This window comes from Balaenoptera physalus (genome assembly GCF_965194825.1).
Source record: "Balaenoptera physalus genome assembly, chromosome: 4".
Classification (NCBI taxonomy): Eukaryota; Metazoa; Chordata; class Mammalia; order Artiodactyla; family Balaenopteridae; genus Balaenoptera; species Balaenoptera physalus.
The window spans coordinates 88,467,506-88,491,442 of NC_138891.1; the positions used below are offsets into that span (position 1 = coordinate 88,467,506).

Here is a 23,937-nt window from a genome sequence, read left to right on the forward strand (position 1 = left end):
ATTAATTTTACTATAGTCAATTAATCTCTAAAAGAAACAAAGGCAATGTAATGGAGCAAAGAGAGTCTTTTCAACAAGTACTGCTGCAACAACTGGACATCCACATGCAAAAACATAAATCAAGACACAGAATTTACACCCTTCATAAAAATTAACTAAAAATGGATTACAGACCTCAATGTAAAACACAAAACAGAAAACTCCTGGACGATAACATAGGAAAAATCTAGATGACCTTGAGTACGGTGATGACATTTTAGATACAACATCAAAGACATGTTCCATAAAAGAAGTAATGATAAGCTGGCCATCATCAACACTGAAAACTTCTGCTCTGCAAAAGACATTATCAAGAGAATGAGAAGACAAGCCATAGACTAGGAGAAAATGTTTGCAAAATACATATGTAATAAAGGACTATTAACCAAAATACACAAAGAACTTTTAAAACTCAACAAGAAAACAAACAACTCAATTCAAAAATGACCAAAAACCTTAACAAACACCTTACCAAGGAAGATGTACAGATGGCAAATAAGTATATGAAAAGATGCTCAACATCATATCATTAAGGAATTGCAAACTGCAACAATGAGATATCATTACACACCTATTAGAATGGCCAAAATCCAAACACTGACAACACCAAATGCTAACAAAATTGTGGAGCAACAGGAAATCCCATTCATTGCTGGTGGGAATGAAAAATGGTACAGCCACTTTGGAAGACAGTTTGGTGGTTTCTTACAAAATGAAATATACTCTTACCATATAATCCAGCAACTGTGCTCCCTGGTATTTACCCAAATGAGTAGAAAACTTACACCCACACAGAAACTTGCACATGGGTGTTTACAGAGCTTTATTCATAACTGCCAAAACACACAAGCAACCAAGTTGTCCTTTAGTAGGAGAATGTATTACTAAACTGTGGTACATCCAGACAATGAAGTATTATTCAGTGCTAAAATGAAATGAGCTACCAAACCACAAAAAGACATGGAGACACCTTAAATGCATATTGTTAAATTTAAAAAGCCAATCTGCAAAGAATACATATTAAATGATTCCAACTGTATGGTATTCTAGAAAAAGTAAAACTATGCAGACACTAAAAAGATCAGTGGTTGCCAGGGGTTAGAGGGGATAGAGAAATGCACAGGTGAAACACAGAATTTTTAGGGCAGTGAAACTATCCTGGTGTACTATCATGGTAGATACATGTCATTATACACTTACCAAAACCTACAGAATGTACACTACTAAGCGTGAACCCTAATATAAACTACAGCCTTTGGTTTATGTCAGTGCAGGTTCATTGACTGTAACAAGTACACCACTCTGGTACGGGATGTTGCAGGGAGGAAGGGGAGACACACATGGACCAGGGAGGATACAGAAACTGTACATCCTATTCAATTTTGCTATTAAAAAATAAAGTCCTTAAAAAATTTTAAAAGGAATACTCATACAACCAAATACTACTCAGCAATAAAAGGAAATAAACTGATATATGCAACAATCTGGATGAATTTCAAAATAATTATGTTGGAAGAAGACAGAAAAAAAATACATAGAGTATGTTTCAATTTATATAAAACTCTAGAAACTGCCAACTACTTTATAGTGACAGAAAGCAGATCAGTGCTTACTTGGGGGAAGAGGGTTAGGAAGGGATGAAATGGATGGTTTATAGGGGACACAAAGAAACTTTTGGGGGTGATGGATAACATTCACTATCTTCATTGTAGTGATGACTCAACAGTGTATATACCTTTGTTAAAACTTATCAAACTGTACACCTTAAATATGTGAAGCTTATTATATGTCACTTATGCCCAGTAAGGCTGTTTTTATTTAAAAAAATGAGAATAGGAGAGGGACTGGAACACATTTATTATACATGTAACTTTTGTGAGAATTTTTACCATAAGGGCAGAGAAAGAGATCAGACAGCAGCTCAAGAGAGATGATGGGTCAGGGAGAGTATTTTTTTAATGGGAGATGTTATAGCATATTTTTAAGCTGACTGAAATGACTGAAAAAAATTTATGAGACAAGAGAAGGGTCAATTGTTGAGAAGAGGCAGTATGGGACAGGACTAGAAGAGATACTGTTGGTCCTTCATTGTGCATCAGCTATAGCAGGCAGAGACTACCAGTACAGACAGATAGGTTGGTAGATATGGTGGTGAAAGTTCTTTTCTGACTACTTCTCTTCTCTCTTTAAAACAGAAAGGATTTCATATGAGAATAAGAGGAGGTTCTAGAGGCGTAAAAAGAAATAAGGTGTGAAACAATTGTGGGGAAAGAGTAGATAGACTGAAGTAACAGTACTCAAGTGAGATCATTTAGATTACCTAAGACCTTTTCTGGTGGTTAATGAAGTCAAAACTATTTTCACAGTCATACTAAGATCTTATTTGTCTTTTTCATTCTCATTCTATCATGAGTATATGGTGGATTTTCCAGAGGCTACAAAACATGATACTCAGCAGGCTGAATGCAGAAGCAGGTATGAAAATACAGTTGTTGTCAATTAAGATAGACATTAAAGACATTCACAAAATAAAACACAATGCTACTCTTACCACTAAATTTTTTTATAGGAAATACCTATTTTTCATAAAAATATGTTAATATGTAATGGGTTTATTATTTTTGAAGGAATTAAAGCATTTTTAAATTTCTCAGTTTTAATTTTTAACCAAATAAATATTGACAGATAAAACCCACATTAAGAAAAGCTCACTGTAGTCCTCAATAATTAAAAATAAATAAATAAATAATTAAATTTTAATTAAATAATTTTTAAAAATCTTTTAAAATATTTATTTTATTTTTTGGCTGCATCGGGTCTTAGTTGAGGCATGTGGGACTTTTCGTTGAAGCGCGCGGGCTCTTCGTTGCAGCGCGTGGGCTTCTTTCTAGTTGCGCACACAGGCTCCAGAGAGCGTGGGCTCTGTAGTTGCAGCGCGTGGGCTTAGTTGCCCCTGGCATGTGGGATCTTAGTTCCCCGATCGATCAGGGATCGAACCAGCACCCCCTGCATTGCAAGATGGATTCTTAACCACTGGACCACCAGGGAAGTCCCCTCAATAATTTTTAAGGGCACAAAAACGTTCCAAGACCAAACAGTTTGAGAACCGCTACCTAGGAAAATGTATGATTTCAGAATAGTACCAAGAGCCACTTGTACTTACTAATCTTGAATTACAGTGACATCAATTAGCATTCAGCTGCCTGACTGGAGAAACTGACAAGGCAGAGAGTGAAGATTTCAGCTAGGTTGCGAGTTTCACCAGGCTAGCACAATTAGAAGAGAGATGAGCAAGCAGTTGATGAGCAGGCAAAGAAACGATTTCAGCGGTAGACTACAGACTTGAAACTAGTCAAGAAGGAAATTACGATTAGAGGACTACAGAAACCAATGTAGCTAAATAATTACTGGGATTGAAGTATTAAGTAAAGTGAGGCAGAAAATGGGAGACGGTGGGAAAGTCAATCTTTCTGAGACTCAGTTTTCACACCTCATCATCAGCTTACAGTTGTGTATTCTTGAAAATTATCAAAGAGCTTTTACATACACCATTTCATCTGACCCCCACACCTCATCACCCCTCTCACACACACACACAAAAAAACCCCACACTGTGAGGTACATAGGTACCTCATATGACAGATTAAGAATCAAAAGGGTTAAAAGACTTACCACAGGTCATGTAAATAATAAGAGTGCCTTTGCTATAGTCCAGAGGATCAGGGAAAGCTTTGCAGGAGGTGGCATTTAAGCTGTGCCTTCGAGGCTAAGATTTTCATTGGCTAGGAAGACCATTCCAGGCTACGCAAAGATCCAGTATGAGGCCAAAATATAAATAAAATAAGACTGAAGGGAAGGCTAAGTCCAAAGTGGGTAAAGGGCAGTAACCAGAAATGACACAGCAGAGAACTAGAACTGAAGTCTTCTAATTATGCTATGGCACAGTGCTTAGCATTTCCTAGAACAGCTCTGTCCCAGCAGCTAGCCACATGTGGCTATTTAAATTTAAATTAATTAAAATTAAATAAAATTTAAAATTCATGTTTTCGGTTACACTAGCCATATTTCAAGTGCTCAGCTGCCTCATGTGGCTAGTGACTATAATACTGAAGACGACAGCTATACAACATTTGCTTCATTGCAGAAAGTTCTAGATGGCACAGTTTTAGAGCGGAATTCAATAAAGGGTAACTTCTAACTACAGGTCTGAGTTTTCTACAAAGCTAAAAAAAAAATCAGCCTCAAAGAGTTAATTTTTTTAAGGTTTAGATTTCTATAAAAATGATTTATATGTAACCAACACAGGAAATAACAGGTTCAAGAAACAGCAAACTTCTACTACAGTATATCCTATACATTAACACTAAAGATAAATTTCATGCCACTGTACAACATCTTTACCAATCTTTAAGTAGCAATTTCAGCCTTTATAAAATGCTCTTTCTAAAATGCTGTTTCCATCATCTATTCTCAGTCACTACCTTTTAATTTCAAATAAGGAAAATACCTTGATTTAATCAACCCACATAAAGGTTCTCTTTAGTTGAATTTACCTTATGCTTTTAAGTACAACTCCTTCACATTTTCAGAACAGAAGCACAAAATCTTAGATCAGCAAGAGAATTTACAGGACATCTGATCTAATCTCATTTTACAGAGACTGTGAAGTGATTTGCCCTTATCATATGGCTAGTGACAAAACACAGACAAGAAGCCTCTTGGCTTTGAAAAGTAATCTTTCCAACTCCATCATGCTGAGCACATTATGAATAAATCCTAAACATTTCACAGAAAGAAAACCTAGAATGGCTATTAATGGAGACAATCAAAAAGCTCAGTGATTTTCAAAATAAAAAGTAGAGGGGGGCTGTAGTTCTTAAGTAAGCACTACTTCCACTAGAGGTAAAATGCATGGGAGATGGGTTTTCATAACAATTACTAAGAATCTGCTCTTGCAATTCCCATTTCAAATTGTGAAATTTTAGCAATTTTGAAACACTAATGAAATTATGAGTTTCAATCACCATTATAAAATGTATTCCCCAAAATACTATAATAATTATATTATCTTAGGCCTTACTGTCATTCCAGCAGTAAAAATTTATAATCAACAGTAAACAATTTTCAACCAAGGGAATTGTTTTTTAACCATACTGATGAATTTACTTCTGATCCTTAAATTTACTTTAACATAATTATAAATGATACATAAAAAACAGAAGGCCTGTGAACATGTTAATATTCTCAGATAAAGCACACACTGTAAAGAACTAGTGCTTTAAAGACACTGATGTATTATCAATCCTCATAAATGACAGCCTTCTACAATGATACACCTAAAAATTTATACATACATTTACACAACATACATTAATAATCCAAAAATCTCAAACTTACTGTTTTAAAAGTGGTACCTCTAAACAAGTATATGAAGCTTATGGCTAAGTAGTGTAATACTTTTCAGACCTAAGAATGAGAATTAAAATTGCGAATGGTGGAACAGGATGGAATAAAAAAGCAAGAACTTCGGAGCCAGACTAACCTAGATTTAAGAACACAGAGACCTCTAAATTATTACCAGTGTGACCCTGGGTACTTGAGAGCCTGTTTTATCACCTATAAAATGGGACTATTATCACCTAATTAACAAGGTTTCAGTAAAATTTAAAAGAAAAAATTCGAACATGGGAGCATGCACTGACTAAACCAAAAAGAGGATTGCTAGAAAAACTGTTTGAGGTCCAGTTGAAGCTAAAGCCTGATTCTATAGGGGCACCAATCTGCATGGTTATATGATTTTCTTTTCTCCCCAAGTCCCACTAGTAGCTGAGAAGTAAGCATAAAGAATTTGTACAGCTGAACTGATTTAGAGTGAAGATTTTGCAAGATTTTTCACTGTAAGTGAAAAACGCTGGGGCAAGGAATTAGATATTACAAGTCTAGGTTGAAAAAATAAGTGAGCCAATATGAAAAAAATACAAGTATGTATGGAACATAGCAAGAGCTCAAATACTTACTGCATTTCATTCACTGAATATTAAGTACTAAGTATTATAAGGTAGAAAACAGTATAGCCTGAGATTTCCAAGATGTGAGAATCTAGAAGAGAAAATAAGACATGCAAGGCAATGGATGTATGGTACAGCGATCATATAATTTGTCATCTAAGCCAAAACATTTTTTAGAGTGAAAGGAAGTAGAGGAGTATTATTGATAATTATGCCAGAAAAACAGTTGTAAGCCTAGACATTCCAAGGCAAACTGGGTTATATCACCTTTATGAAGGTCACCATAGTTAAGGTTGAAAACAGAAAATTGGGAGAAGGAATGAGAGAAGCGTGTAGGGTGAGAAAAGTTGCATCTAGAAAGTGAAATTTTCCTTCAGCTAAGTCCAAACTAGTGATTCCTAATTTTGTTTGGTAATCTGTTGAAAAATAGTGGAATTTAAGCTGGATCTTAGGCAAGGTGAGTTTTTCCAAGCAGAGAATGGGCACTATGGGAAGAAGTACAAAAGTAAACAGATTCACAGAAACAGAAAATGCAGGGGAAGTTTGGAGAAGAAAAATCCAAGTATTGGTAACAAATAACAGAGATGAAGTCAGAAAGGTAAATTCTTAATTCAGTTTGTTGCACATCCGTATTTCTCGCTAACACTTATTTAACACTTACCTCTGTTGACCAGGCTTTATGCTGAGAAAGGACAAAGAGGAGGCACATTCCTTGCCCTCCAGGAGCTTAAAGTCAAGTCAGGGAGAGTGTAAATAAGCAAGAGGGAAAAAATAAGTAATACTGAAGAGTGAAAATACAGGAAGCCAAAAACATTATCTAGAAAAATTAATGAAGCAGAAGTTCACATATTACAGTGGAAAAAATAAAGATGCAGAAAGAGCAATTAGGAGGTGTTAACCTGTGAATATGACCTTAGTTGGAAATCTTACAGACTCAAATGCATATATAAGAAAAAGAGAAACGCTAAAAATCAATAATCTAACCATTCATTTCAAGAAATAGAAGAAGAATAGGAAATAAACCCTCCAAAAATAGAAAATGTAGAACAGATAATAATGAAACAGAAAACAAACATAAAAAGCATCAAGAATGAGTCATAGATGGGTTCTTTGAAAAGTCTAATAAAATTGATGAACTCCTGGCAAGACTGATCCAGAAAACAAAAAAACAAAATACGAACATGAGGAATGAGAAAGGGGGGCATTACTACAGATCCTCCAGGCACTAAAAAGGTAGTAAGAGAACATTATGAACAACTTCATGTCAAAAGATTTGAAAACATGAAATTGACAAATTCCTACAAAAACTCAATGTGCCAGAACTGACACAAGAAGAATGAAAATCTAGACAGTACCATGATTATTTAATGAACTGTAACTAAAAATTCTTCCCATAAAAAAATTATTTCACGCCAGGATGGCTTTACAACAAATTCTACCAGTCAAAGAAAAGAAAAGAAAAAAAAAAGTACCTATCTTAAACTCTTACACAGGATAGAAAAAGATACAACAATTCTCATATTTTTTAATGAGTCTAGCATTACTTTGATACCAAAACTTGGCAAAAGCATTATAAGGAAAGAAAATTACAGGCCAATTTAATTGATAAACATAGATGGTGAAGAAAAAATTTTTAAAAAATAGTTGAATCCTATAATATAATAAAGGATACATTCATCAAAACCAAACTGGGATTATTCCAGAAACACAAAGATGGCTTAACATTTTTAAAATGTAATTCACATTATTAAAAAAAGTATATGATCATCTCAAAATTAAGATAAAGCACTTGATAAAATTAAACTCCATTCATGATAAAAATTCTTAAGCAAACTAGGAATAGAAACTTTCCTAATCTGATAAAAAAAAGTTTTATTAAAAAAAAAAACTACAGCAAACATCATACTTAATTTTGAAATGTGGAACACTTTTTTACCTCTGAGATAAGGAATGAGACAATGATGCCTGTGGTCACCACTTTAATTCAACATCAATAGTGGAGGTCCTAGCCAGTGCAATAAGCAAAGGAAAAGGAAAAAAAAAAAAAGTATAAGGATTGGAGAGAAATAAGGCTTTAATTATGTATAGATTGCATGACTGTATAGATGGAAAATCCAAAAGACTCAACAAAGTATATATACATACACAAACAGAAAAGTATAAGTAGTAAGTATGTAGTGGTAAGAACTATTACAAAGCAAGCATATCCACGAAACCATCACCCTGGTCAAGAAATAAATCTTTACCAGCACTCTAGAAGCCCCTCTCCCATTACTTTCTAATCACAAATCCTTCTCTCTTCCTTAGTAATAACAATTGACCTCTAACTTCATTTTATTCATTCTTTTTTTTTTTTATTTTATTCATTCTTAATTGATGTCTTATTCCATTTCTGCCCACAGGTTCTACTACTAAGTCCCAACATCACCCTGCACTCTCAAAATTTATCACGTAAATCAATAAAGATGAAATCCTCTCCAGAACTTCCCTCTTACACCTGGAAATGTCTCTGTATTTTCACCTATCATTTTCTTTTTCTCTGGCTAGTAGAAAGAAGAGCCCCTCATCATTTCTAAGATTAGCCTCTCTCATCTGTGTTTTTAATGTTTCCACTTACTTTCTGTTCCTGGACCCTGCCATATCAAAGTTCTTTTCCCATCCCCCTCCCAAAGACAGAGAAGTCTCATCATAAAAATTAAAAAGCTTTTCTTCAACTTTCTGTAGCGGACACCCATGGAAAATATATACTCTTGGGCTATGGCAATAACCGTACCTCGTTTCTAAGAGCAGCAATGTCAGTATAATAGGCAAAGCTACAGTGTCCAGTGTTTCAAGGGGCAGAAAGCAATGACCTTGACAGACTGCCCCTAGACATTATCTTGGCTATGGTTCTGGATATGTTTCTAGATGCCTAGCCTCCTTTGGTTCTTCATTTCCATACCTGAACCACTCAATGTCCTTCAATAAGTTTTGTTTTAATCGAAGTTAAGTTTGAAGTGTTCGTAATTAAGAACCTTCACTGATGTCTTAGCTCAGGCTGCTATAACAAAATACCACAGACTGGGTGGTTTAAACAACAAACATTTATTTCTCACAATTCTGGAGGATAGGAAGTCCGAGATCAGGGTGTTAGCATGGTTTGGGTTCTGGTGAGAACTCTCTTCCTGGCTTGCAGATGGCTACCTTCTTGCTGTATCCTCAAAATGGTGGAGGAAGGAAGCTCTGGTGTCTTTCTCTTCTTATAAGGGCACCAATCCCATCATGGGGGCTCTAACCTCATGACCTCATCTGAACCTAATCACCTGCCAAAGAACCCTTTCTAATACCACCAGATTGGGAGTTAGGGCTCTAACATAGGAATATTGGGACAACACATTCAGCCCACAATAACTGATACATTATTCTTCCCCCTCAAATTATTTGCTCATGTTCCTCTTTCCCAAGAGCAGGCCCTACCCTACTACTTCTTCACTATCCCCTCATTAGTTAATTTTTTGGAATTTGACCCTTTTCCTAACCACTTGTACTAAATTACTAAGTCATCAATGCACTTCTCTTAACTACTAAATGTATTGGTCTATTTATCAAGTAAGAATTTGTTCCCAGATTATTTCTCCCCTCCCTCCCTCTTATCTAATCAAAGTACCTCAACCTTTTTTTTTTTTTTTTTTAATATTTATTTATTTGTTTGGCTGCACCAGGTCTTGGCTGCAGCACACGGGATCTTTTTTAGTTGCAGCATGCGGGCTCTTAGTTGCGGCATGTGGGATCTAGTTCCCTGACCAGGGATCGAACCCGGGCCCCCTGCATTGGGAGCACAGAGTCTTAACCACTGGACCACCAGGGAAGTCCCCAAAGTACCTCAACATTTAAAATTTTTTCCAGTCCCCTCCCCACTTCCCCTTCCTTCCTTTCTCTCTTCTCTTCTCCCCCTCTGCCTCCTCTCTCCTTTAAACAGCTCATCTAATCCAAAAACCTCGATCCTGATAATTCCCAATTCCACGTTCTCCCCCACTACCCTCTCATAACAAATTTCCAACTACAGCTCTAAAATATGCCCCAGAGGCACAATTAAAATGCCTCCAAAAAGTTACCAGATTGATTCATCGATCCTTCTACTATCCTTTTCTAGTCATTCAAGAGAGAAACATAAGTTCATATCCAACTCTTCTATCCTCACCTATGATATCCAAACACCATGTTTGGATGGACAACACTATGGACACTATGGACAACAGCAGTGGTTTTCCCTTTCGCTTGTCTCTCATATTTCCCATATATCTTTTACCTTGCTATCAGAGCTATAAAATATTCTCAAATCACTGACAGAAAGTAGTTACCTGCCTTCAAAAGCTCCTCACTGCCTCCCACACAAAGTCTAATCTCCTCAGCATCAGTAAAGTATTTAAAATCTATGACTTCCCTCCATAAAGCTCATACTTGAACCACATGGAAACATTAATTCCTTCCGCAGAGTCCTCAGTCCAGTGATCTTTTCAGCCTGGAATGCTCTCTTTTCCACTGACTTCCCTCAGAAATGGAAAACTCTTCCTTCAAGGTTCAGCTAGAAAATTAGGTCTTCTATTAAGTCTTCCTCCACTCCCAGTTAAACTGCTCCTTCTTCTGCAATCTCACAACACTTTATATTTCTAACATGAGACAATTCATTTTCCCTTGCGTTATGGATAGCTGTATTTGTAAAGCACTTTACTGCAGTTTAATAAGGATTTCATTTAATTTTCACAGCAACTCTATAAAGGAGCTATTATTTAGCTAAGTGTATAAGGACTGAAACAGGCAGAAAGCTTAAGTAACTGGGTATAAAATAGACATACACACACACACAATTTTCTAATTCCAAATCTGCTAACAATTAAATTTTACATTTCTTAAGGGCAAAGACCCCAAGGGTCCTAGCATAGCCCTTTCTGTGTAACAGATGCTTTGTGTTTTAATAAATAAATATTCTCTCCCCTGTTTGAAATAACCCCGTTTTACTTGTCTGAACTCGAATCATTCTTGAAGATATAGCTCAAAAGTTTCAATTCCTCTAATTAGCATTCCCTGACTCTTCCAAGCCTTACTGATCTTTTTTTTTAAGGCTGTATCATACTACTTGGTATGTTATTACAGATATCTAACACGCAGTTAGTCTTACAAATGGGTTTATAAGCTTGGGAGCAGCCATCACATCTTATTCCACTGTGATATCCTCTATACTACCTATCACTTGGTTGGTGCTCTATCATCTGTTCCCTGATTGATGTGCAACTAGTCCCCAATCCATCCCCTGCTTCAATCTGTAAACCTTTTATTTTTTGCATTACAGGTATAGATCAACTGTTGTGACTAATTAAAACGTTGTCATATTTTGACAGTAAATATTATTCAACCCACTCTTGAAATTTAAAGCACACAAGTCAAGGAAGTATTTTAATCATTTCATGGGAGAAAAGTCAAGAGTGACTATTTTAGATGACTGTAGAGGGCAGCAAAGCAACAGTAGTATCCTCAAAGAAAAATAATGTATTTTTCTTAGGGAACTTCGATTTGTTTTTATATTTTAACAGATGCTGTTAGCATTAAAGCTTTTACAAGAGACTTTTTAACATGCTGTATAAAAGTTTCACCAGCTACTTATATATTTAAACATTTTCACTATCAGTTATAAACATAACAAAAATATATGAAAGCCCAGATCCTTTTATACACATACGGAAAATAAGTTTGATAAACAATGCATGGTTTCAAAATAGCCACCATAATTGCTAACTCTTTTAAAAATCTAAATAAAAGTCGACAATGTTTTTCACTGAAAAATGTAAAAATAATCTATCTTAAATACAGAAAATAGTGTCAACAGTCTAAACAGTCTTATTTCTTGCTAGGAAAGATGTTTTCACTAGTATTACTAATTCTAGCCCTGATATACCTTCTTTTTGTCATTCAACTGAAAAGGCTATACCAGCTTTAAAAGAAAAATAACAAAATCTTTGACACTGTACAACAAACAGAAGGTAACAATTTAAGAAGAGTTTCTTACTGTTATTTCAATATTAAAGTTCACTCTGGTTTTAATGTGGACTAGGCAAATGAAACTATGTCATCAAAATAATCATGTATTTATAACCTCAGAATTGCTTATAGGAATAGGAAAGCTACCATAAAAGTTGATGTTCAATACATCTGCACTATTTGCATATGTTCCTCAAAGTTTTTGTTGGTGGCAATGTTTTACCTCCTTTAAGTTTAACAAGCAGAAATCAGAGATTTAGATTTACAGTAGCTGCTACAGCAATTAACATATGCAGACTCATGGTTTAGTGAAAAATGCTATAACGTTTTAGCCCTGTGCCCTCAATGAGAAGGATAGAACTGTTAGCTATGTACCTTCTCCCATCTGAATCTCTTCAGTAAACAATAAATAAATAGAGAGGCTTTTTAAAAATTGTGCATTTAAAATAAAGGAACCAGGGTATCAGTAAGCAGATTTAAATACAAGATAGACTATTGTCTGACTTAGTTAACATTAAATTGAACTTATAACCATGAATGATTATCTCTAATCTAAATCAAATTAGAAGGGAGTTTGGAGTTCATAATGACAAGGACACTTGTGAAATAAAATCTTAATCTACCCCACAGTAGCTATGACTAAATTAGATATCATATTAATAAGTTTTGAAACTCATGGCCTCAGATATTTTAGTAATAACAATCATGTCTATCATGAATAACTCATAGAAAGAGTCACTATATGAAATTCATCTTACCACAGTTTCCCAGTACTAACATTTATTTCATTAATACTTCTGTATTTCCTCTGAACTGAAGCCATTAGAAGAGTCCAGCATGCTCTTGATTGTATATAATGTTCTCGCACGCTAAGTTGGAGTCCTAGCTGTGTACACCTATTTTTATATCTGCCTCTTGATTTTTTCATGTCCTTCCCAATAACAGCACTGGTACACTTCCATTACAAAATAGAATAGCTATCTTAAATAAACCCACTCTATTCCTAAAACTCAGACCCAGAGTGTGATGTGTTATACATAAAGTGAGGTATACCCCACAGAAGCTGCTTAAACTACATATATCCTGGGGTAAATAATATACTGCTAATTTTGCAATACCAAAGAGGAAGAATTGTATTCCTCCTAGGTCAATTTCGCAAATACCTCAGATTCAAAATGGGTAACGCAACGGGGAATAAAGAGACAGAGATAAAGAAAGCAAAAAGAATTTCTGGAAAAAAGAAAAGCCAACAAAGAACTTTCTCACCAAGTAACGTCTTTAAAGCCTATCAACCTTTTCTAGTTTATTAAATAAATGAATTATATGTATATTATATACATATATATATATATATTCATTCCTCTCCTATCTTGGAAGGTAGGGATAGAAACAACGTAAACATAATATCAAATATACAAAGCTCTCTAAGGATGTATTTCCTATAGTGTGTTCTGTACAACAAAGCTTCTGCAACATAACAGGTTGTTTAATTAGACTGCAAAAAAGAATATTTTACTAAAGAATTTCTTAAACCATTAATAAACTAATGCACATAGTGACTTTCCATGAGGGAGGGGGTTACATGGTTAGTTTTTCCCATTCCCAAATGTATTCAACCACAGTTCTTTCTTCCAAAAACATATCTTCTGAGACTAGTGTTCTATTAAGCACTTTGGCAAACATTGCTCTAAACTTAAAAGTATGAAAAAATGAACAGAATTTCCTCGAGGGACTAAGGATTTGAAAGATAGCTAGGATCAGATAGGAAATGAAGTCAAATCCAGAAAAGTTTTTGTAGTTATTTATTACAGCTATTATTCTGTGTTATTATTTTATTTCAACATGGAAGATGAAATCATAAACTGAGTATTCTCTTGATACCATTTTGTTGTATAGCAAATTTGGTCAATTCCCTAAAGTTATAAACAGGGGGAAAAAAAGCAAATGTTTGGGAGCAAAACTTACCACCCCACAATGTCTCTTTGGCACACGATTATTTTGAGCTGAAAACAATCAAGGCCCAAAAGACTCAGGAAGAAATTTTGACCTTCCCCGTAACTGCTTAAAAAAATTTAGATAGTGGGCCTATTCCTGGAATTGAGCTATCATCAGAGATATCTGCAAAAAGTACAGGCTAAGTGTGGTGGGGAAACTCAGCAGGGCCTAGAGATCAGAGTCCACTCTGTGTCCCATAGTCTCTGCAAGGCCCAGCAAAAATTTGTTTACCAAACATTTGCTTTTCCATCTTCATGTGAATTGCCTTTCTCCCCTTTGAAGTCCCAAATCGCCACCCCCAGTACCCTCTTTTGTCTTTAGCGGAAGTTGGTATTTAAGGTGAGGGTTTCTGGCAGTTTTCCTGGGTCTCTTCCATGTATACATGCCCTTAAACTTTTGTTTGATTTCTCCTGTTAATCTGTCTCATGTCAATGTAACCCTTAGACCAGCCAGAAGAACCTAGAAAGGTAGAGAAAAATTTCTTCCTCCCTGACATGTTAAAACCTATACAGTTTACAAAATAACTTGTGTTTATTCTGTGATACATGCTGATGACATACAGTGAAGCCTGAGGCACAGTTTTTACTGCAAAGAGCACACACCACAAAACAACTTACAATTAAATTACTAGATAATGAATAAAAAGAGTAACTACTTTATAAAGAAGAAAAGCTCACTGTATGAAAGAAGTGGTAAGGCAAGGCTTCACAGAGAAAATTAATTTTAAACTGGGCTCTTCAGAATTTGAGTAGGTAGGAAGAGTAATAACATTTTAGGCCTTATGTGTAAGAGCTAGAGGAGCTAGAGAAGGGCATAACCTATTTTGGAGACCACAAATAGTTCAGACCTGCACTGTCCAATATGGTAGCCACCAGCCATACCTGACTACTGAGCACATGAAATATAGCTTATCCAAACAACAATCTGTAAGTGTTAAAACACATCAGATTTCAAAGACTTCCTACAAAAATAAAAAAGGTAAAATACCTCAATTCTTTAATATCAACTGCATGCTGAAATGATAACATTTTGGTTATATTGTGTTAAATAAAGTATATTAAGATTATTTTCACCTGTTTCTTTTATTACTTTTTGAATGTGGCACCATAACTTAAAATTATGTACATAGTTCACATTACTTCTATTGGACAGTCCTGGTTTAGAATAAATTTTATTTTTCTATTAAGCTCTTGAAATAAAGAAATTTGAGTGCCCACTACATGCCTAGCACATGAGGGTACAACAGTGAACAAAATAATGACCACATCTTGTCAAATCATATATAAAAATGCTGTAAAAATAGCACCCATCCAGGGAAGAAACAATCATCTGAGGATGTCACTCAAAATACAAATGCCCCAATCATCAGGCTCCACTCCCCAAACCTCTTGCAAAAAATGTTGATCCAATAAGTCCATAGCGGGGCCTGGAATGTTGTTTTGAAAAAGATTTCCTAGAAACTGGGATCTGAACCTATCCACATACCCTACATTTGCTGACTAGCTGAGAATAGTGATTTATAGACACCCCCCTTTTAAAAATTTTACTTCTTCTGAAGAAACCTGAGAGCTTAAAGTAAAGAGCCTCTACTGGTACAATAGCCAACCTATCTAAAAAAGCAAGTTTGATTTTTTTTTTTTTTACTTTTTTTTTGGCAGCACCCTGTGGCATGCAGGATCTTAGCTCCCCCACCAGGGATTGCAACTATGCCCCCCGGCACTGGGAGCTCAGAGTCTTAACCACCACGGGACTGCCAGGGAAATCCCTTTCTTTTTTTTTAACTATTAAAGTTAAAAGAAACCAAGTAAAGTTAAAAAAAAAGAAAAAACTATTACAACCTCTTCTATCTATAGAGTCACATGGATAATTTACTATCTCACACCTACAAAATAATCGTCAGAAACGTTGAAAAGCATACTATCAACTCTCAGTCATTTAAACCAGTTATGAGCTGGTATGTTTTTACACATGCCTCAAATTCCAGTTTATGAATATCTACTCACAACGCTACAAGGTACTTCCTTCCTACTAATCTCAATTAGCAGAATGAATGTTGGGCAATTAATAGGGTTACAAGAAAACTAATCTCCTTGGATGTTATATTAAAGAGAACATGTAAAAGTCATAATGTAAGTATGCAATACAATATCCTTTCCAAAACAACTACAGTACCTGCAATACGGCTGTATCTAGACTTACAGGGGGCAGTCCTCACTAAAATTTTAAATTTTAAATACACAACAAATTTTATTTATATAAATAATTAAGCTAGGTCAGAGCCTTACAGAAATAAAAATCATAAGTTTAGGAAAGCATATGGCTGTAAGAGAATTTTAGATAAAAATATAAAAGGTAATCAAAAGTATGACATTAATGGTGCTTAGATTTTTAGATCTGAGTTCCTGGCACACAAAATAATTCCATTACTTACTTAAAGGTTATTTGATTTTATCCTACATTTACACATTAATAGCCATTATTAATCAAATGCCACATCTTTCACAAACCATACAGCCAGTATTGTCAATTTTATGAGGACTTTAACAGATTACAGAATATGCTATAGCAATGTATTATTAACTCACTAATTTTTTAAGGGGTAAATTACAGAATGCCAAAATACTATTTTTTAACAAGGGTATCACAGCCAGCTTCTCTTCAATAATTTTCAAATAATAGGCAAGAAGCCGTAAGTTCTATTCCTTAACTATACAGATGCAAAATGTACATCAGTTGCTGAAATCACTAAATATATATATATAAGCGTAAGTGACATAAGGTAAAACGGTAAATACATACACACCCACAAATACATAATTGCCCAGCTTTTTCCAATTCCTATTTCTGATTCTGTAGCTAAATGCAAAAAGGAAAATTTGGTCTTTTTTGCTTCCTTTTAAATTTGGTTCACTTTCCAATTATATCTGTTTTGGATGCAGAAAGATTCTTATGGGCAATATGTATTACAGGCTCCAACCTGAAACTACCAGTAACTTGATAAGGTAGAAGTGAAATCATGACTCCCTCTTCAACTCCACATTTTTCAATATAACCACTAACATTCTGAGTGATCGTATAGAACTGCCCAGTCCTAAAATGCATTCTACATCATTAAGGGACGATTCAACTAGGTTCCATACAGCTACACCATTGAGTTAATTTCACCATATCCTAACATTCTGAAAGTTGGTCATCTGTATATTTACCCGAGATAAAGTTAAAAAATATTTAAAGAGCACTGACTGGGCTATACACTGAAAGAGGTAAAGTACAAATACAGCAAGTCAATCAACTTGAAAACTCAATTATTCAAGTCATCAGGGTAGACTTTAAGAATGACAAATATTAGGTTGGTTGGTTTATAATGTGCAATGAAATAAATGCTAAAATTTGAATGTACATTCCATGCATTCTAAGTGTTTTATTTTATTCTTTCATTTAATCCTCTACAGGCAAGAGGACAAGAACTCTATAGGCAAACTGATATTACCCTTTTTTTGAAAAGACGAGAAACCTTAAGTTTACTGAGGTTAAATAACTTGCCAACGATTCACACAGCTAGTAAGCGGCAGTCATTTTTCAGCATCAAACTGTTTATTTAGCATCTAAATCATAAACTGCAGAGAGAGAGCAAACTTATTCCACCTACCACAATGTCTAATCTCAATAAGAAAATCTAACTCAACTGATTTTTTTTAAGTAATTTTTTTTCTCAGTTTACACTAGTATCTCTACCTAATGGGTTAGGTATCCTTCTTCTGGGTAACCCACAGTACACCTCATGCAGATCTCTATCATAAACACTGAGCTGTCCTATAACCACATGTTTACATTATGTCTATCATACTGCTGTAAGCTCCCTGAAGCCAGGACTCTGCCTTATTCATGTTTTATGTTCTCAAGTTCCTATCAAGTGCCATGAATATAGGAAGTTCTGAAAGTGCTATTCAATGTTCAATCATCATATTAGATCTTTTTTCCATCACCTTCTAAATATCCATTTAAGATATAACCCTGTTGAAAATGGAAAAAGTTGGAACTTAGGTCAAATAGTCTACCTTCTCTTTCATCAATACCGTATCCTAATATTCTCTACTCCTCAAGAAAAACTGTTGGAAGGGAAAGTAAGATAAATCTGATCACCTATGAACTGATTATTGCCATTATAAAGAAATATGGGCTTCCATAATTAAATAAATGAGGTTTATATCAAGTCAGATAGTGTTGAAAAATCTAGTCCTCTTGACCTTTACACCTAGGACTTTCTGAGGCTTTAAAAAAAAAAAACACGAAAAAACAAAAAACCAACCAACCCTGACAGTTGGTTAACCTGTAAAATTCTCATTTTAAAATTTCAGGTCTTCAAATAAGACAAATAATGTACACCCTCAAAAGAGCAAATCTCATTAATTTTGTATAGCTTACAGAATATCATGTCTACCAGTTTGACTGCAAGGGTTTTTACAGCAGTAAAATTAACATGACATAAAAATTACCTTGTGCTAATAGATGATATTGCAGAAGTGTAGCATAGTTAAGGTCATGCTAAACATAAGCATAATGTCAAAATATCAGCAGCAAAATAATAATAATAATAAATCTGTATGTGGTAAAAAAAAAAGTAAAGCATTCTGATTAACAAATCATATAATCATCTCTTTAAAGCCTAAAAAATCTTCTCAACTCTAAGACTAACAACTCCCACAACATTGTAAATCAACCATACTTCAATAAAATTTTTTTAATAAATAAACAACTCAAACATCAGTAAGTGCCAAACCTTGTTAAATAGTAGTATGAATATCAGATCAACGAACAGGTTACAAGAAAATTCCGTTTCCATACTTACTAAGTATCCATAAATCAGGACAACTGTGCCATATTCAAAGACTGAATTCTAAAATACAAGTTGACATTAAAAACTTGTCATAAGGGTTCACAAATTAGGGTGTTATAACACTATAAGCCAAAAAAAAGGAAGCTCTTTAAATGAGCAGTGCACAGTGACACAAAACTAGTGTCTGTCTCTACAACTACAAGCTGAGTTGACTCTAAAAACTTTAATTTACACCTCTCTAAACCACAGTCCATTTGCCTATACTACTTGAATTTTTAGGACTCTAAAATATCAAATCCCTCCAACAGCACATTAATATTAAAGAGATTTTTTTTAAACTCTTTTCTTCTTCCATGTGAAAACCAATGTGTTCCTTCAAAAAGTAATCAACACTTCACTTGCACATTCACTATGAAATTATTACCCAGGTTCAATGTCCTTGTATTAACTGTACATATTACCTTGCTTCAGTCTTCTACGGGGCTTTGCCTAGCTAGATAAAACTTTACTGGAGATACAAATATTCTCTCAGTCCTTACCACAATCTAAGTCAGAACAGTAAACTGTTAACATCCGCTCCCACTTTCCTCCCACCTAATTGTAATCCACAACCCTCCTGAAAGGAGAAGAACGGTACACAAATTCAATCTAGAATCTCGCATCAATCTAAAGCGGTAACAGCATTAAGACTTGTGTAGTGGAACCAAACATCTGGGGAGTGGGACTACAGAAACAATGTGGCTTAGTTAACATGCCATTTATCACACTATACTCTGTAAATCAGAACGTGTCATTACAGTGCTTGAAACGTGACGGTGATTTGGTAGTGGAAATTCTCAGCCTATAAGAGGCACTCAATCTTTTGAAAATTTTGCCTCCCTCATAACCAGCTACCCTGACACACCTACACGGTACAAGGGTACAGGATTCTCTTTCTTCTAAATCACACCATCCAATAAATCCGCACACATCTCTCCTTGTAGTAAATACTGGTAAAACTCCTGGTTTCATTTAAGATTTCATTAAACACTGAGATCCAACGCAGACTTATGTACCAGTAAAAATGTCTCAGGTAAAACACGCTTTGAGCAACCCTAAGTTTTGCTTCTGCACTTTCCTCACCAAGTAAGAGTCATCGAATGAATAACATCCTGCAGTGTTCCGGTATTACCAAAAGACAGAGCTAGTCCCCAAAGACCGGTGGCCTTACTTTCCCACATCGCCGCCTTCCATTAAGGATGACTTAAGTCCACCTCTCTTGCATAAAACGGAGATCCTTCTTTTTTTGTTTTTTTAAAGCTATTCTTAACAAGTAGGCTTCTCGTCTCTGATACCTAGGAAGTGAACTTACAAAGAGACTACCTTCCAAATATGACAAAACTATAAGATAACGTGGGAAGAAAGGGAAGAGGCGTGGGGCTTGTTTTGATCGGAACAGCTGGGGCACGGTCAATGCAATCAGGTATTTTACACATACATCGAAGTCCTGAGGACAAACAGGGTTTGCTAAAATAAACACAGACAGTGAGAAAAACGTCCCACAAACTGGAAAGCAGCGACGGGCTCAATGCAAAGCGATCCAGAGGCTGCCAGGGCAGAAGGGGCCGGAGGACCGAAGAAAACTGTAGGGGATGCTGCAGGGTGGGCTAACATGGTGCTTCTCCAGCGTGGAAGGCGATGAGGTGTGGGAACCCGAAGGCTTCATTCCTTCGAGCTCTGGTCCCTAAAGGTATCTTAGCTCACAGCTCAAGTTTCACCCGGGAAAAAAGGAGGCGGCAAACGTGCATCCCGTCACCTTAGCCCCAGCACAGAAGTCCGCGCTCTCGGCTTCCTCCGCGAACAGGCGAGGAAGTAACGGTCCCCAGAGCAAACACGGAGGAGCCCCGCGCACGAAGCACTCGGCGTCCGGGCGGAAAGCGCAGTCGCCGAACCCCAGCCCGCAGCGTGGCGAGCGGCGCGGCCGCGGGCGAGGAGAGCGGGCGGACGGCGCCGCACTCGCCGGCCCCGGCCCTTCCCCGGCCTCGCCCCAGGCGCGGCGAAAAGTTTCCAGCCAAAGTCCGCGGCACCCGCTCGCGCAGCCAACCGCCAAACACAACCGCTTCCCGCCCGGGAGAGCGGCCCACGCCGGCCCGGCCGCGGCCCCGGGACCCTCGGTCGCGCCTCCCTCAGCCCGCACCGGCCGCCGAGGTTCACCTACCACAGAGCCGGGAGAAGAGCAGCAGCGGGAAGAGCAGCAGCAGCAGCGGCGGTGGCGTCGGGGGCGGCAGCAGGAGCCCGGCCCCGGGGGGAGAAGCGGAGGAAAGTTGTGCTTTGCCGCCTCCGGGACACAGCGGAGCCGGCCCCGGGGTCCGCGCCATCCCCCACCCTCCCCCCGGCCCGCTCGCTCTCCGGCCCCCCGGCTCCCCCGGCCCCGGCGCCTCAGGCTGTGGGCGGCGGCGGCAGGCGCGGCGGCGGCGGAAGGTCCGGTGCGCGCGTCCCTAACTCCCAGTTCTTGAGCCGTCACCGCTGGCTGACACTCAGCCGAGCACTCGCGGCTGCTTCGACTCCGCCGTCGCCGACGCCACTGCCGAGGCTGAGGCGGGAGCCGCCCGCCGCCTCCGCCGCCGCCGCCGCCGCCACCGCCACTCCCCTCCCCCCCGGCACCCGCCCGCCTCGAACTCCTGGGAACTCGGAACGCACCACCCCGCCCGCACGGGAGGGGGAGAGGAAGCCGACCCTCAGAGCGCAGGGACTCGCCCGCGCAACTCGCGCTCCCGTCTGATCCGGGAGTGCAAGCCCGACTCCTCCCACCCCGCCCTCCTACACACGCCCCTCCCCTTTCAAAAAAACCAAAAACCTCTTTTCTCCTCTTTGATAACGGGGTTTCTCCGAAAGCAGGGCTTTAAAGAGGACAGGAAAATCTGGAATAGGTTAGTAGGCCCCGCCCCTCGCGTTCCTGCCTCGTCCCCCTTCCCAGCGTTTCCAATGGTCTCGCCCACTCCGCCCCTAGCTGGTCCACCGCGGCCCCTACTCAGACCAAGGCGGAGGGCGGTGGGATAGTCCAGCTCGCAGCTAGGCTTCCCCGAGCGGCGCTCTCCCTCTGGCGGGGACCGGACGAGAGGCGGGGGAGGGGAAGGCACGTTGGGGCTGCCTTTCCGTTGCCCATGCAAAAGGTTCCTGTCTGGGAAGCTGGACTTAGGGTGCCGGACTAGTCATCTCCCTCCTCGCTGAGGGCTGAAAGGAGAGACTTTCTCCTTCCTGCTTCCCGGGACAGCTGAGCTCTCCGAATCCCTCCTTTCTTCCCAGCCCCACTTCCCCTCCAGTCCGCCGAGGCACGTTTGCACAGGCGTTTTTCTTGCCCCTTTCTCTGGGTGGGCAGTTTGGTGAAAGGGTCAACGGAGCCGGGAAAAGAGAGGGGCCCCAGAAGGTTTGCTTTTCTCTCTCTCTCTTCTTTGACCGCCGGGCTGTCCGCTATTCTCCCCCGGCGACTGGCAACAGGAGGCCTGGATTTCCCCGATCGGAGCGCCTGTAGTGCGGTGGTGTTTTCCTTTGGTTTTGTTTCATTTGCATGTTCGCACGTGTAATTTTATTTTCACTGCCTGTTTTCCTATTAACTGATCGCGGGAAAGCGACCTCGGGAAGTGCTAAACACGTGCCCGTGAGAGGAGCGTCCGTGATCCACCACGACCCTCCTTCACCCCGGCAGCTGCTCGCCTTGCCCTCTTTATTTATTTGCCCGCCACGCACAGCCCTGGTGGCTTAACCTTGGAGCCACAGCCATCGGCGGTTCTGTGGGGGTGGTGGACAGTTTCGACTGTCCTGAGGGGGCCTAGAGACAGAGGACACAGGTTCTCAGTCCTGACACCATTAATTTTATGTTGGTCCTGCCGTCGCCTCCAAAGAGCCACAAATGTGCTCCAATAGGAAGAAAGTCAAACAAGGATTTAGCCGCCTGTCGCAGCTGAACTAATGCTTGTCTGCCGCCAAGATCACGCTGTCCTCCCCCTTCAATCACTAGGGTCTCCCGGACCTCCACCCACTGACTTACAATGTTTTACTCATCTCCAAGGCTACACACAGTTCTACCCCCTGCCCGCCGCTTTTTTTTCTTAACTTCCGCCTCCCAACCTCTCTTCCAGCGCTGGGTTTAAATACCTCTTTTCCTCCACCCCTTTTCTCTCTCGCAGTCTATGCCTGTTGCCTCTGTCGTCCCCTGTAAGCCTGTCTCCTGCAACCACTCCTTTCCATTACCTAGTCTCAAGATGCACTTATGAAGAAACCTTGTCCTGCGTCGCTCCGAGAGATGCCCTGATGATGATCATAATTGACGAAATGTAGCTATTGTGACATTCCTCAGCTGTGCTGACACCACCGTTTCCCTTGAGAAAATTTCTTTTCCTATTTTCGCATTCCCTAAACCTAATTTCACAGTTAAATTTAGACAGAGCCCACTGCGCAGCGAGTAGCTAATTATCTGTTTAGATAGCACTTTTAACACATTGTTGATACTCAGTTAAATGTTAAACAACCAAAATTTTAATGTCGCTAGCAAATTTCATTACCCTAGCCTTTCCCTGATGGTTCTAGTCTCCAGGAAAAAAGTAATTTAGCCAACATTTGAAAAGGTGCCAAAGGCTTAATATGGGGGCCATCATGCAATTGCTACAGAGACCATGAGGGATTAGCAGGTTTAGTGCTTCTCAAAAGGATGATATGGAGCTTTAAAGAATATATTTCCTCCATATTTTGAGAATTGGATTAGTGGCATGCTATTCTCCTCTGACCTAAAGTTAAGAGTGCATGGAAGAGCAGTATTTATACATGTTATATAAGCATGAAAAGAACACCACGCTGGTGTTTTACGTGCATGCATGCATTATGTTTTAATAATAATAATAGTTTGTGTTAATATATCATCTTCAGCCAGAGAAGTCAAAGCAGGAAATTACTATTATCCCTACTTGACAGCCAGAGGAACCTGGGTACAGAAGTTAAGTGCAAACACTACAAGCCATGTGTGGTGGTCTCCCCGCCAGAACCAAGTTCTTGCCTTCCAGTAGACAC

At 38.5% G+C, this 23,937-nt stretch overlaps 1 protein-coding gene across 2 annotated transcripts in view; it reads right to left on the bottom strand.

Moving 5' to 3' along the window:
- Nucleotides 1-21,493, bottom strand: part of NECTIN3 (nectin cell adhesion molecule 3) — a 139,284-nt gene extending 117,791 nt beyond the window's left edge. Inside the window, exon 1 of one of the 2 annotated variants that reach the window (XM_082460192.1) lies at nucleotides 21,092-21,493. In XM_082460192.1, the coding sequence (XP_082316318.1) occupies nucleotides 21,092-21,251 (160 nt within the window). In that variant the 5' untranslated portion in view covers nucleotides 21,252-21,493. The remainder of the gene's footprint in view (nucleotides 1-21,091) is intronic. The other variant, XM_082460191.1, reaches the window with a different exon arrangement.
- Nucleotides 21,494-23,937: the final 2,444 nt, after the last annotated feature.